Source organism: Medicago truncatula, chromosome 3 (genome assembly GCF_003473485.1).
Source record: "Medicago truncatula cultivar Jemalong A17 chromosome 3, MtrunA17r5.0-ANR, whole genome shotgun sequence".
Lineage (NCBI taxonomy): Eukaryota > Viridiplantae > Streptophyta > Magnoliopsida > Fabales > Fabaceae > Medicago > Medicago truncatula.
In genome coordinates, this window is record NC_053044.1 from 23,809,560 (window position 1) to 23,823,816 (window position 14,257).

Sequence of the window (14,257 nt, forward strand, 5' to 3'; positions counted from 1 at the left end):
AAAAGCATGAAGAAAAAAAAAATTAAACATAAATGCACAAATAGTTATTTTTTTTAATAAATAAATGCATCAAACTAAGTCCTAGCTTTAATTTTTTAATTTTATTAGCTTTACTCATGTTAGGTGTGTGGCTAACCAAGCTGAGCATTATTTAGCAATATTTGCTCTTTCATCCAATTCAAACTTTTTTTGGATCGAAGTAACTCCATCGTGTATTTCGACGAATGTGACTTTTGATTTATTGCCTGAACCACTTTAATGAAATTGGTTTCATTTCAAAAAAATAAAAAATAAATGCACAAATAATTAGTACATAGAAATACTTCAAAACATGTATATTTTATAAAATTAGGTCATACATGTCTGCAAATCGATAGGATTCCACGTGATACAAATGGAAGAAAAAAACTATTGAAAATAGTTATCAAATTGATTTATATATGTTTTTTCTAACAAGTTTCTTTGAGTGTTCTTTAAAACAAGATATTACAAATCCACATCCAAACACAAATCTTAACAAACAACAAGTGCTAACAAGGACTTAAAAAGGAGATCAGAAGCATCTCATGGATATTTCAAAATTGAAGAACAAGATTGACCGAGGAAATACAAGATTAGAAGCAGATCTATGCTAATCTCATGAACGAAATTCTTAAAAAAAAATCAAATTAGACATCAAAAGCACTTCAAATTGCACATTAGAAGATTAGAATTGCAAATAAGAAACACTTTAGAATGACTAAACTAAAAAGTTCAAAATGGGTGTTTAACACTTATTCTCGTCTCAAATGTCAAGGTCAACGTTTTTTAAGAACAAAATAGAAGCAAGATCAAAAGGACCTCAGAAAGAGAAATTTAAAAAATACCAAAAGGAATGATAATGTAACAAGGCCAAAAGTGCACAAGAATATGATAATCAAAGATCACATGATGAGTGGCAAAGCACAAGGAATAAAAGCTAATTTCAAGAGTTACTTGATAATGAAGGCAAAACAATAAAGGACAAAAAAGTGTATATAAAGTCATAACATCGTTCAAATGAGAAGATAATCTCTCTCACACAACAACCCTCAAATCTCCATCAGAATCAAATCCAAAAGATCAGAAGTAGAAAACCAATATTGCTTAAAAATATCATAACTTCAAACTTGAGATTCATTCTCAAACATTAGATAGCAATCACAAATACACTCATGCCTAAACTATATCAACCACATATTAAACTTAGAGAGAAAAGATCATTTTGCGATCAAATTGATAATTGTTAGATCGAGATCATAAATAATTATGTAATCAGTTAAAAGCATTACTAATCCTATTTAAAAGTTTAGGTGGATTGTGTGGTTGGTTGCTAAAGTTAGAAGAGGTTGTCCAACACTTGAAAGGTCAGGTAGATCAATAAAAGAAGAGAAAAGAGTGTAGTTTGTTAGAGGGTACCTAAAGTACCATTATTGAAAAATACCATAGTTGTAGGGACTAAAATAGCCCATTAGGGTGAACCACGATAAGAGATTCCCCATCTTGATGAATTCCATTCATCAACAAGATTTAGACGATCTTGTCTTGAAGAGAATCAGGTAATAATATAACACTACTTTAGATGAAATATTATTTACTACCATTGATAAACAATTTTAAGAGCTAAATAGTAAATTTTATGAGAAAGCAATGGATTTGTCACCTCTAAGTTGTGCTTTGGCTCATAAGGATAGTTATAAAGCTTTTAACATATTGACAATGTTTTAACTCTTGTTGAAAAAAAATATAATCCCACGGTTGTGATATCAACTCTGGGAAATTCATTGATGAAGTTACTTAGCGCGCAAGTTATCTTAGTGCCTTTGTAATTTCACTTACATTTACATTTCATTTGTATTCACTAGTGCAGAAAACACCTTTTAAATCAGGTGAATTTGACTTTTTAAATCGGGTGATCATCCGATTTATAGGTAGCCGATTTAAAAAATTGTCTTGTTTTTAAGTCTGCCCCCTTTACCCGATTTAAAATCGTTTAATTTAAATCGGTTGAACCGATCTAAAACCTTTTAATTTAAATCGGATAAACCCACTTAAAAAAGGGTTAACAAGGCATAAAAAATTTAGATTTTAAATCTGTTCAACCCATTTAAAATCTCTCTATTTTTTTTTTTAAACACGATTATGGTGCAGAATTTAATATAATAACCAAAAATTTCATAAACTTAGCAACTAATATGAAATATCATATGAGCAAATTTCATATCAGACCTGTCAATGTTACAATATCAAACAAATCCAAAGTTACAATATCATAAAATTAAACAAAAGCTAAACATTGTTTCAAAACATAGTTATTGACATAATTAAATTACATCAACTCTTTCCAAAATCAAACTTGCACAGCGTTCTTGAACTTTTGTCATTTCATCATCAGTAAACGGAGTTTCGTCTCCAAAAATCTGGAAAAAAAGAAGAAGTTAAGATAACATATTAGAATATGAAATTAACTTTAAAAAAAAAATAAGAAACACAAATGGTTGTAATATTTAGTTACACACCATATTCCATGAGTCGGTAATGCCAGCTGATATAATGTTCAACATATATATCATTATAAAGTAGCCACACTCATAATTTTTTTAGGCAGACTTAATTTTATGAGAGGTGATCATGCCCTGTATAATTATTTATATTCATTTTTTGATGTCTCACTTGCATTTTCCTTACATTAGTGTGTAGTGGATGATTTAGAAACAATCATTGCATATATTAAAATTGATATTGTATATTGAAATATTAATAAAAGCAAATTCATATTAGCGTCTCCAATTTTTAATAAAAGCATAGATACTTATGAAAATCAAGTAAGTCATGACGCAACGGTTGAACGTATAATAGAACTTAAGATGAAGAGAAGCATCCGCATGCTTCGTTTGACACGTGAGATGCTTTCATACATGGAAGATTCAGAAGCTTATGAAAACTATTTTAGTTGCATTATAGATGTGCTTCTTCTTTTACATGTTTATCAATGTATGTGTTACATTTTCGTTTTTTGTTTTTTATTGAAAGAGTGTGTTACAAAACTTTGATCAGTACAAAGTTTAGCACAATGTGTGTAACTGAGTTTAGTGAACTCAAGGATATCAAAATAAATGAATAAGCATCTAACATTATAACATATGTGCCAATATGGTGTCGGTGTCAGACAAAGTTACGATTAAAATTTACCTAGAACAATTCAAAATCAAAAACGAAAATAAAAAATAATTAAACAATTGAAAAACACAGAGATTACAGGATTTACCTAGAAATTACGATTTCGCGGCGACGAAGACGGAACACGGTTTCACGGCGACTCGGCGAATGTGCGATAGCTGCTGAGAAACAATTTCAAAACGAAAATCAAAACAAAAATACATAGATTGAAGTTAGTTGAAGAAGGATTTGAGTTATGTTACCTTTTTGAGCTGGAATTTGAGAGAGACAGAGATGGTGCAGAGAGAGAGAGATTGAGAGAGACAGAAATGGTGCAGTGTTTCACGATGGTGTTTCACGGTGGTTTGGGGTCTGAGCTTGGGTTTCACAGTGGTGGTTTGGGGATTGGGTTTCGATTGAGAATGGAGGAAAAGGGAGAACGATTGGGTTCGATTGGGTTTTCACGGTGGTGGTTTGGTGGAGTTCGAATGAAATGGAAAAGGGAAAGTGAGTGGTAAGCAGAATTTGGTGGATTGGTGGAGTTGATTGAGTTACGGTGGTGGGTTGGTGGTTCGATTGAGTTACGGTGGTGGTTTGGTGGTTCGATTGAAAGGGGGAAAGTAAAAAGGGAAAGGGAAAAGGGAAAAGGGAAAAGTGAAAAGGGAAAAGGGAAAAGTGGGGGGATAATGAAATGTGAATTTTTTTTTGATAAATAGTTTTTAAATGGGGTGAAACAATTTAATATCATTAGTAGTTAAAAACTTTCCTTACACCCAGCTTTTTAAGTCATGTGGATAGCAAGCCATTTAAAATCCTAGATTTAATAAGTGTTTTTTGTACTAGTGATTGCATGTAGTTAGTTAGAGATCAGAGCTTCTATATAAGCTACTCTTGTAACTGTTTTCATCAATTAATCAATACATTCTCTCTCTTCTTTTTCTAGAGCTTCAAGCTTTATCCATGGTGATTTCCATGGTGATGTCAATCTTAGATGGTATAAGAGCAAGTGAATCTTGCTCTGCTTCCGCACAATGAAGATAGAACGTTGTTTTGTTCGTCTTCCTCTTCTATGATTTTATCAATTCGTGTTTCATTGCGTTTTGTTTACTCTGTTTTTTTTAGAGATTTTCTCTCTTGTTCTTCTTCAACAATGTGATCTTTTCCTTCATTTTTCGATTGAATTTTTGGTTACACAATGGTGAGAAACAACAATAACAATCAAGATCAAAGTCTTGATCCTTACTATGTTAATCCTTCAGAGAATTCTTCAACAGTTACGGTTACGCCTCAACTAACCGGTGAGAATTATCATGCGTGGTCCATGAAGATGCGAAGAGCTCTTGCTATGAAGAACAAATTCAAGTTTTTTGATGGATCCATACCTATACCAGTAGAAGATGATCTACTGTATGCAGCTTAGGAAAGGTGCAATAATCTTGTTTATACTTGGATAATCAATTCTATTTCGCCTTCAATTGCTCAAAGTGTAGTGTTCATAGAAAATGTTGTTGATATGTGAAATGATCTTAAAGATAGATTCATGAGAGGAGATAGAATTCGTGTAGCTGAGTTGCAAGAAGAAATAGCTAATTTGAAACAGGGAAGTAAGAAAGTTACTGAATTTTTCACTAATTTGAGAGGTTTATGGGAGGAATTGGATCAGTACAGGCCAATGCCTCAATGCACATGTCCAATTCAATGTACTTGTTTGGCTGTGAGAAATAACAAAAGCTTTATAGCAGAAGATAGAATCATCAAATTTTTGATGGGTTTAAATGAAGATTATCAAGGTGTAACATCACAAGTCTTGTTAATGGATCCTTTGCCTCAAATAAATAGAGTTTTCTCTATGGTAATGCAGCAAGAAAGGAAGATGCAATACAATGTAGGCTAAATTAACCATTTGGTCCCTTAACTAATTCTTCGTTTTCGTTTTGGTCCCATAACTCCTAAAATCACCAAATTGGTCAGTTAACTCCTATAACTTATGTCAAATTCGTCTGTCCGTGAAAACACTAACTGTGCCGTTAGAATCTGATTACGTGGCGCAGCCAGATTGGCAGCCAATGTGGCACGTATATAAAGGGTTTGTCTTTGGGTTTAGAGAGAGAAGTTATTCATATGGTTTTAGAAACAAGAGACTTTTAGAGAGAGAAGGGAGAATACGAATCATCAACAAGAAGAAGAAGAAATTCAAACCGGATTTTGCAAGGAACGATTCATCATCATCACCATGGATTCATCAGACGATGAAGGGGAAGTTGCGATGCACCAGGTACATGTTTCTCTCTCTTTTAGGGTTTGTTGGTATTCCCGGTTTAGGGTTTTTGTTTGTGGGTCTTGAATGTGGTTTCTGGTATTTGTTTTGGTGGTTTCTGGTATTCATGTTGGTTTAGGATTAGGGTTTCACTTAAAAACAAAGTTGCAAACAAATTTTTAACAGATTTACGGTGTAAATGGGTGTAAGTGTATATTTTCTGGGTTTAAGTTGATTATTCGCTATTTTTTACAGGCAGAGGGTACTTTTCTGCTTGTACTTCACCATGGGGGGGATTTTGTTGAGTGGAACCACAATGCATATGATGGCAAACACACTGTGTTAGAATGTGACCCTGATTACTGGAGTTATTTTTCTCTGTTAGCAACTATTAAGAGATTAGGGTATCCCATGATTTCAAGCATTTGGTACCATGACCCTAGTCTACTGGATAATTTAGTTAGGTTGAGAAGTGACAGAGGTTGTAGAAGGATGCAACACATAGCAGAAGAGAATAATAGGGTTCATATGTATGTAATACACTCTGCAGATGAACCCTTTGCTAATCTGGACCCTTTAGATGAAGCCAATGCCTTCCCTATACCAAATCCTAGAGTTGTGATAGAGGAAATAGTAGATGATGCAGGAAATGTGGGAGGGCCAGTTATGAACCTTCCCATGCTTGAGTACCCAGTAGGCAATGTTGTTAGCATGGGAGAGGAAGACCAAAATGAGGGAAATGTTATTGGCATGGGAGAGGCAGACCAAAATGAGGGAAATGATGTAGTGTTTGAAAATGAGGGAAATGCTTTTGATGTGGAGAATCATGGTGATGTGGAATGTGAGTTGGATGGTGGGGACAACAGTGTGGTTAATGAAGAGAATATTGTAATGGATGGTGGGGCCCACTAAATTGAAAGAAACAAATGATGAGGGACCCACTATGTTGGATGGAGTGTTAAATAATGAAATAAATGTAGAGGGGGAATCTGTGGTTGTAAATGATTTTGGATCTAGTGGTTTGGGAAGACAAACTAATGAGGGGGTAGAAACTGCTGTGGAAGATTTTATTGGTGCATATTGGGTAGGTGAGGAAGGAGGAGAAGATAAAGGTGAAGATAGTGCTCTGCAACATAACTTTGATGATTCAGAGGAAGAGTTAGAGGTTGAAGATTGGGATGGTGTGGTAGGAGGTTATGAATCAGAGGTAGTTAGTGACATTTTTGAAGGTGAGGGGAATATTGGGAATGTTGTTAATGAAGAAGCAATACAGGGAGATGTTGAAGCAGATCAGAATGTGACTCAGGAAGTTGCATCTGAAGAAACTCAGACAGAACCTAGTGTGACTGCAGTGGCTAGTGGTAGTAAGCCAAAGAAAAAGAGGGGAAGACCAAGAGGAAAAAGAGTAGAACATACTGTGATTGAACCTGTGTTTGATGATGAGGTAGTGGATGAGCAAATTAACACAAACCAAACTATTGGTCAATCTAGCATAGTCAGAGTTGAGGAAGAGGAGTATAACAGTGATATGTTAGAGAGTGGACCTGAAAGTGAAGAGGAAGAGGAAAATGGTGGGAGTAAGCTTAAGTTTGCCACATTTAAGAAACCTGAAAACATGCGTGACTGAGTGGGAGGTAGGGACTTATTTTGTGTCAAAGAAGGAATTTCAAGATGCTGTAAGAACATTTGCTGTACATTCTGGCAGGAATTTAAAGTTTGATAAGAATGATAAAAGGAGGGTGAAGGTAATTTGTCGTGGGAAGAAGGGTTCATGTGAGAGTCAGATGCACTGTGTAAAAATACCAGGTGAGGAAACATGGCAATTGAGGAGGATAAAGGGTAAACACACTTGCAGTAGGGAGTACAAGCTAAGGATAATGAACTCAGATTGGTTGGGTGATAAGCTGCATTCAAGGGTGAAAAAGAATTCAAACTTGCAGTTAAAGACTATTGTGACTAGAGTTCATGAAAAATGGAACATGGGGGTGTGTTGGAGTAAGGCTTACAGAGCTAGAGGTAAGGCTATTGATTTGGTGGATGGATCCTTTAGGGAGCAGTACACCAGAATATATGATTATGCCCATGAGTTATTAAGATCAAACAAAGAGTCAACTGTTTGTGTTACCAATAAACCATTCCAAGGCAATGAAGCAGACCTTGAGGCACTTGGAGCAGTTTTCTGTCCACATTTTGAAAGACTATATATTTGTTTCAAAGGGTGCAAGGATAGTTTTTTTAACTGTAGGAGTGTTATTGGGCTTGATGGTTGTTTCCTGAAGGGTTACTATGGTGGGATGTTGCTCGCTGCTATTGGAAGGGATCCTAATGATCAGATGCTTCCAATAGCTTATGCTGTGGTGGAAGGAGAGACCAAGGAATCTTGGAATTGGTTCTTGGAGCTACTAATTGCTGATTTAGGTGGACCAAGACTATGTAAGACTTACACTTTTATTAGTGACCAACAAAAGGTAGTTTTACTTCATTATTGTCTTTTTACTTGTTAGACTTTTTTTTCCTGTTTATTTAACAATCACAATTACATTGCAGGGTCTTTTGCCGACTATGGATGAGTTACTACCTGATGTTGATCAAAGGTTTTGTGTCAGGCATCTGTACAATAACTTTAGGAAAAAACATCCTGGGAAAAAGTTAAAGGAGTTGATGTGGAGGGCAGCAAAAGCAACTTATGAAAATGCATTCATTGATGCCATGAAAGAGATCAAGGATATAAGGGAAGGAGCATATGAGTATCTCAAAAACATTCATGCCAAGCATTGGAGCAAACACAAATTCACTGGTGATCAAAAATGTGACACTCTGGTGAATAACATGTCAGAGACATTTAACTCAACTATTATCATAGCTAGAGGTAAGCCAGTGGTGACCATGTGTGAGGACATCAGAGTGTACCTGATGGAGAGATGGGAAGCAAACAGGCAGAAAGCTGCAATGTTGGAGGATGGTGTGTTACCCAACATTAAGAAAAAGTTAGACAGAGAGTCTTCATTTACTAACAATTGGTTGGTCAGGTATGAATGATTGTATTTATTAATGTTATGTTTACCAATGTTTATAGATTAGTAGTGATATTAATTTTATGAAATGTTATATTTGTAGGCGTGCAAATGAGTTTGATTATGAAGTTAGGCATGTTTCTTTAAGTGGTGACAAGTTTCATGTCAACCTGCAAAGATGGTCTTGTGACTGCAGGAAATGGCTACTAACAGGATTGCCCTGCTGTCATGCTATTTCATGTATGAAGAAGTTCGACATGAACATATTTGACTTTGTTCCAGATATCTTCATGAAGGACAAATATGTAGCATGTTACAGTAGTTCCATTTATCCAGCTAATGGTCAAAGTTTATGGCAAAGGACTGAGTACACTGATCTTCAGCCACCACCCATAAAAAAAAACAACCTGGTAGACCAAAAAAGAGAAGAAACAAGGATGCCAATGAATTGTTGGACAACACTCAGATGAAAAGGGCAAGATGGGGTATAAAATGCAGTAGGTGCAACCAGAAAAAGGAAGGGCAAGGAGAAGGTTTCATCAACACAACCAAACATGAAGAAGAAGAAAGTGTCTGCTAGGGTTAAGGGTTCAACTTCAAGTCAACATTAGAAGTTCATAAGATTCTGCTAGGGCCAATATGTTTTGCAGTTATTTCTAAGTGCCCCTATTTTGATGTAATGCCTATGTGCATATATTTTCATGTAATGCTATGTGACAATTTAGGTGCTGGATTAATATTTTGATGCTAATGACCAAGAACTTGTTTATGGTCAGTGACAATTTAGGTCCTTAAGTATATTTTGATGCTAATGACCAAGTACTACTTCATTATTGTCAGTGACAATTTTGGTCCTTAAGTATATTTTGATGCTAATGACCAAGTACCTTATTTTGATGTAATGACAATGTTGGAATGAATCATTACTTTATGAAATTATCTATGTGCATATCATTAGGGATTCAATCATTATAGTCATACTTGATTTGGTATAATCTTCATTTTGGTCGAATTTATGGACCATACCATTTCAAATTACACAGACATTCATTCAAGACTAGGCATAATTGAAAATTGATTCAAAATACAGAGACATTCATTTCATAATTGAGCCTTGATTCATTCATTCATAATTAACAATACAAAGACATAATTCATTGATACAACAAGACTTTGAAAGCCAAAATGCTACAATCTAATATTCAACCTATTTCAAGTAAATATTGCTCCAACTGCTACTAACATTGCACCTAAGAATTGTTCCTAATACTAGGCAAACACCAAAACAGCATAATCCAAAAATCAGAGAAATTTTCAACCAAAATCTTGTCTTCTCAAGCACAGTCTTCAACTTCTGAATTTTTTTCTCCAATTTCGCAATCTTAATATCCCTTTCATCAATGAACTCTTCATCAACTAACTTGAAAAAACTACAGCCTTTGTCGTACTGATTTTTGTAGTTTCTACAACCCCATAACTTTTTTCCACAATTTGGATTCTGACTATCAGTAACAGTTCGAACAACAATATCTTCACCACACCTGCATTCAAAAATTGCTCTCTTTCTCAGATTCGAACCGACGGAACCAGCAGACTGACTCATTTGCTTCGACATTTTCCAGATTCAAATGCAAAGGGCGACGGCGACGTCGAAGGAGATGGAAAGTTTGGAAACAGATTTCAAGAACCCTAATTTTGAACAGAAGATCTGATAAAGAAGATGATTTCGAACAGATAGAAGGATAAGAAGAGGATGACAATTTTCAAAGGAGAAGAGAAGTAAATCTGAGAAGGAGAAGAACCCTAATTTTGGGTTTTTGAAGTTTTTATGCCTTTATATACGTGCCACGTTGGCTGCCAATCTGGCTGCGCCACGTAATCAGATTCTAACGGCACAGTTAGTGTTTTCACGGACAGACGTATTTGACATAAGTTATAGGAGTTAACTGACCAATTTGGTGATTTTAGGAGTTATGGGACCAAAACGAAAACAAAGAATTAGTTAAGGGACCAAATGGTTAATTTAGCCTACAATGTATTATCATCACCTGTTACTACTATAGATGATATAGCTTCTGGTTTTGTGAATGCCATGGATGGTCAGAGACAATTTGGTATAGGTAGAGGAAATGGTTTTCAAGGAAGAGGAAGAGGGAATCTCAGAGTGTGTAGTTTCTGTAATAGAACTAATCACACTGTGAAAACTTGTTATAAGAAACATGGTTACCCTCCTAATTGGGGAAGAGGAGGAGGAAATTCTTTTGCTAATGCTAATTTTGTGGAAAGTGAAGAAACTGAGCTCAAGGGAAATGCTTCCACTGGGAAAAATGATGAAAATGGAATAATGCTAACCAAAGATCAGTATCAGAATTTGATTGCATTGTTGGAGAAAAGCAACATTGAAGCTAAAGGCTCTGCAAATGTGATGAAGGCCAGTAGCTCAACTGCAAATATTGGAGGTAAATTCTTTACCAGTAATGCTAGTTGCAAATTTGATGACACTAGCTGGATAGTTGACACAGGTGCTACACATCACACTTGTCATGATTTGAGTTGGTTCATTATTTACTATGAAATTAAACCTATGAGTGTAACTTTACCTAATAAGAGTATTGTGGAGGCATGTTACAAATGAAATGTGAAACTATCTGATTCTTTACACATTCACAATGTGTTATACTTGCCACAATTTGCTGTGAATCTCATATCTGTCTCAAAATTATGCAAAGAACAAGATTGCCTTCTGAATTTTGAGGCTAATCAGTGTATTATACAGGACAAGAAGAATATGAGGAGGATTGGTTTGGCTAAAGAAGTGGATGGACTTTATTACTTGAAGGCTAAGAAGGAAACACATAAAATAGCCAAAATTTCAAGTATTTCTGCTTTACATAATAAATATAGTAGTTTAGTGCCTTCTGGAATTTTATGGCATCTTAGACTTGGGCATCTATCTCATGATAGAATGCAATGCATGAATAAATTGTACAAATACATTTCCGTTAGTCCACATGTTGCTTGTGATGTCTGTTAACTGTCTAGACAGAAGAAATTACCTTTTACTCTCAGTCAAAATAATGCACATGCTATGTTTGATCTTGTGCATGTTGATATTTGGGGTCCCTTCTCTACTGATTGTATACATGGTTTTAGATATTTCTTAGCCATTTTGGATGATTATAGTAGACATGTTTGGGTTGTTATGAAATCTGAATCAGAAGCTTCAGCAAGAGTTAAAAGTTTTGTTTACATGATAGAGAATCAGTTTGAAAAGAAAGTTAAATCCATTAGGAGTGATAATGGATCTGAATTCTTACTGCAAGACTTTTATGTTGAGAGAGACATTTTACATGAAAGAAGTTTTGTTTATACACCACAATGGAAGAGTTGAAAGAAGACATCAACATCTATTAAACATCAGCAGGGCTTTGATGTTTCAGTCAAAATTACCAAAGAAGTTTTGGTCTTATGCTGTGCTACATGTTGTGTATCTCTTGAATAGAATACCAACCAAATTACTACAAAATAGGTCATCTTATGAACTTTTATATGGACATACTCCTGATTTGAGTCATCTTAAAGTGTTTGGTTGTCTGAATTATGCCTGAACTTTGCCTGTTAATAGACACAAGTTTGACCCCAGAGCAAAAAAGTGTGCTTTTCTAGGTTACAAATCAGGAATGAAAGGTTTTATTTTGGTTGATGTCCATAATTCTGAAATTTTAGTTTCTAGAAATGTGAAGTTCTTTGATTTAGAATTTCTTTTTTCTTCTCTATCACTGAATCCTCTCCTAAATAATCACATTTATATAGACAACAGTTATGACTTGTCTGCTAAGTTACCTGCTGCTAGGGGTGGGAGTAGGCTAGGCCGAGCTAGGCTTTGCAAGGCCTGAGCCTGGCCTGCCAAATTTTTTGAAGGCCTAAGCCTGGCCTGCGGTCTGTCATAGACTTACTTTTTAGGTCTGAGTCTTGCCTTCTGAAAGCCTGCTAAGGCCTGCTAGCCTATTTAAATGCCTATTTCATATGAACATCTTTAAATAAGCAATTAAATAAGTAATGCGTTATAAGTTTAAATAGACTAACGAACTAATATATCAATTAGATTAAACTCCCTTTTGATAATCAACATGAGTTTTTAGGGAATTTGACTATATATTGTATCATATTTCAATTATAGTTTATAATAATACATTTAAATATACCAAAAAATTAATGTATACTAATAAACTTAATTAATTACTGAAAAAGTTAACAAATTTTTATTTTAATTCAAAGTAAAAAATATAATAATAAATAATATTATTCATATTTACTTAAATAGGCCGACCTAATAGGCTTAAGAGTCTTTTTGAATGGCCTATGGCCTGACCTTTTAAGCTAAATAGGCTTCTAAAAAAGCCTAGGCCTTCTCTGTTTAAGAAAAAAGTCTGGCCTATCGTAGGCTAGGCCATAGGCCCCTGTATGCCGGCTGTCGCGTCATTTTTTGGAGATCAAGGCTATTTGATTAGCTTTTGACTCACTAATTATTTCACGACTGAACATTTAATTTTATTAAGAAAAGGGGAAAAAAAAGTTCAAACTACCCCTATTTGAAAAGATTTAGGGTTCGGGGGTTAGTTACATAAAGGGAAGGTGTTAGCACCCTTTATGTCCGCAGTACTCTACGGGAACCTCTTGGTTTTATTTAATTCAATGTGCTATAACTTGCTTGCTTTTGAAAAGAAGGAATTAGTGTGATGAAAAAGAAAATAAAGTGAGGCCTAATTTATCTATATTTTTTATTGTTTGGAAGGACATGGTCCTCTGCCTACGTACCCGTGAAGGATCAAAACCTCGTAGTTCGGGGTAGAAAACGACGTTTGATTGGTTTTGTGTTTTTTATTAGTTTTTGAAAAAGGTTTTAAAGATAAAAGCCAAGTGGCAAATAAGAATTTGTTTGTGTTTTTTATTTAAAAAAAAAGGATAACTCGAAGTATGATTAAATTGATTGATATTTGATTAAGAAAATAAAATGAAAAAAAAGGACGATCACTTGATTTAGGATCAAGGTTTATTATGAAAAATGTTTTTTGTGATTTTTTGGTTATTTGCATGTTTTTTGTGATTTTTGAATAAATATATAAACTAACGGAGCATAAAGAATAAAAGCGCGGCTAATTTAGAAATATAAAATCTATGACTATTACATAAAAAGCCTATTTACATTCTAAGGTCTGCAATAAAATTAAAAGGCTAAGAAAAATAAATAAATATGAAAGAGAATAAAAAAAAAAAGGTCCAAACACAAGGTGGGGTGCAGTAGTAAGCAGGGGTGTGCAGAAAGCAAAAAAAAAAAAAAAAGAAATGGGCTTTAAGTAAACGAACCGGGTCGCGGGTCATGGGTCATGGGCGACCCGGTTTGAAGAGTATATAAGGGTTGTAAACCCTAAATTTCTTCATTTCCTTCCCCTCCTTCTCTCTCTTCCGTCCCCTTCTCTCTCTAAACTCTCTGTTCTCTCTCTTCTTCTCCGGTTGGAGATGGGGTGGCCGGGGGAATTCCGGCGCGGTGGCCGGCGAGCCATCGCGGCTGCGCCGCCGCGCCGGAGCTAAAAAAGCTCCCTTTTTTTGTTTTTTTTCGCTCTTTCTCTTCTACTTCCCTCCCTCTGTTCACCTTTAGCCTTCAAATTCCCAAAACCTTTACCCAAACGCCTAGATCTAAAAAAAAAGAAAGAAATTTATACCTTTTTTGTTTTTTTGTGGATCCGGTTTTGTTATGGTGCCGGTTTGTGATTTCCTTTTGTGCGTGCGTTACCGTCTGTATGCACGT

General features: G+C 35.0%; 1 protein-coding gene and 1 long non-coding RNA gene across 2 annotated transcripts; one reads left to right on the forward strand and one right to left on the reverse strand.

Annotated features, from left to right (window-relative positions):
• Window positions 1-2,209: 2,209 nt before the first annotated feature.
• LOC11421722 (uncharacterized) lies at window positions 2,210-2,611 on the reverse strand. Its single transcript, XR_003010129.2, has 2 exons — window positions 2,538-2,611; window positions 2,210-2,438 (listed from the first exon to the last, which is right to left on the reverse strand). It is a non-coding gene; the product is annotated as an uncharacterized lncRNA (long non-coding RNA).
• A 3,579-nt stretch (window positions 2,612-6,190) lies between these two features.
• On the forward strand, window positions 6,191-8,955 carry LOC112420507 (uncharacterized). Its single transcript, XM_039831222.1, has 3 exons — window positions 6,191-7,902; window positions 7,982-8,385; window positions 8,511-8,955. The coding sequence occupies exons 1-3, from the start codon at window positions 7,003-7,005 to the stop codon at window positions 8,533-8,535; spliced, it is 1,329 nt and encodes a 442-aa protein (XP_039687156.1). The 5' UTR covers window positions 6,191-7,002; the 3' UTR covers window positions 8,536-8,955.
• Window positions 8,956-14,257: the final 5,302 nt, after the last annotated feature.

Coding starts and splice junctions, on each gene's coding strand:
- LOC112420507 (XM_039831222.1), top strand. CDS start 7,003: ATGGTGGGAGTAAGCTTAAGTTTGCCACATTTAAGAAACCTGAAAACA. Junction 7,903..7,981: donor TTATTAGTGACCAACAAAAG/GTAGTTTTACTT, acceptor ATTACATTGCAG/GGTCTTTTGCCGACTATGGA. Junction 8,386..8,510: donor AACAGGCAGAAAGCTGCAAT/GTTGGAGGATGG, acceptor CAATGTTTATAG/ATTAGTAGTGATATTAATTT.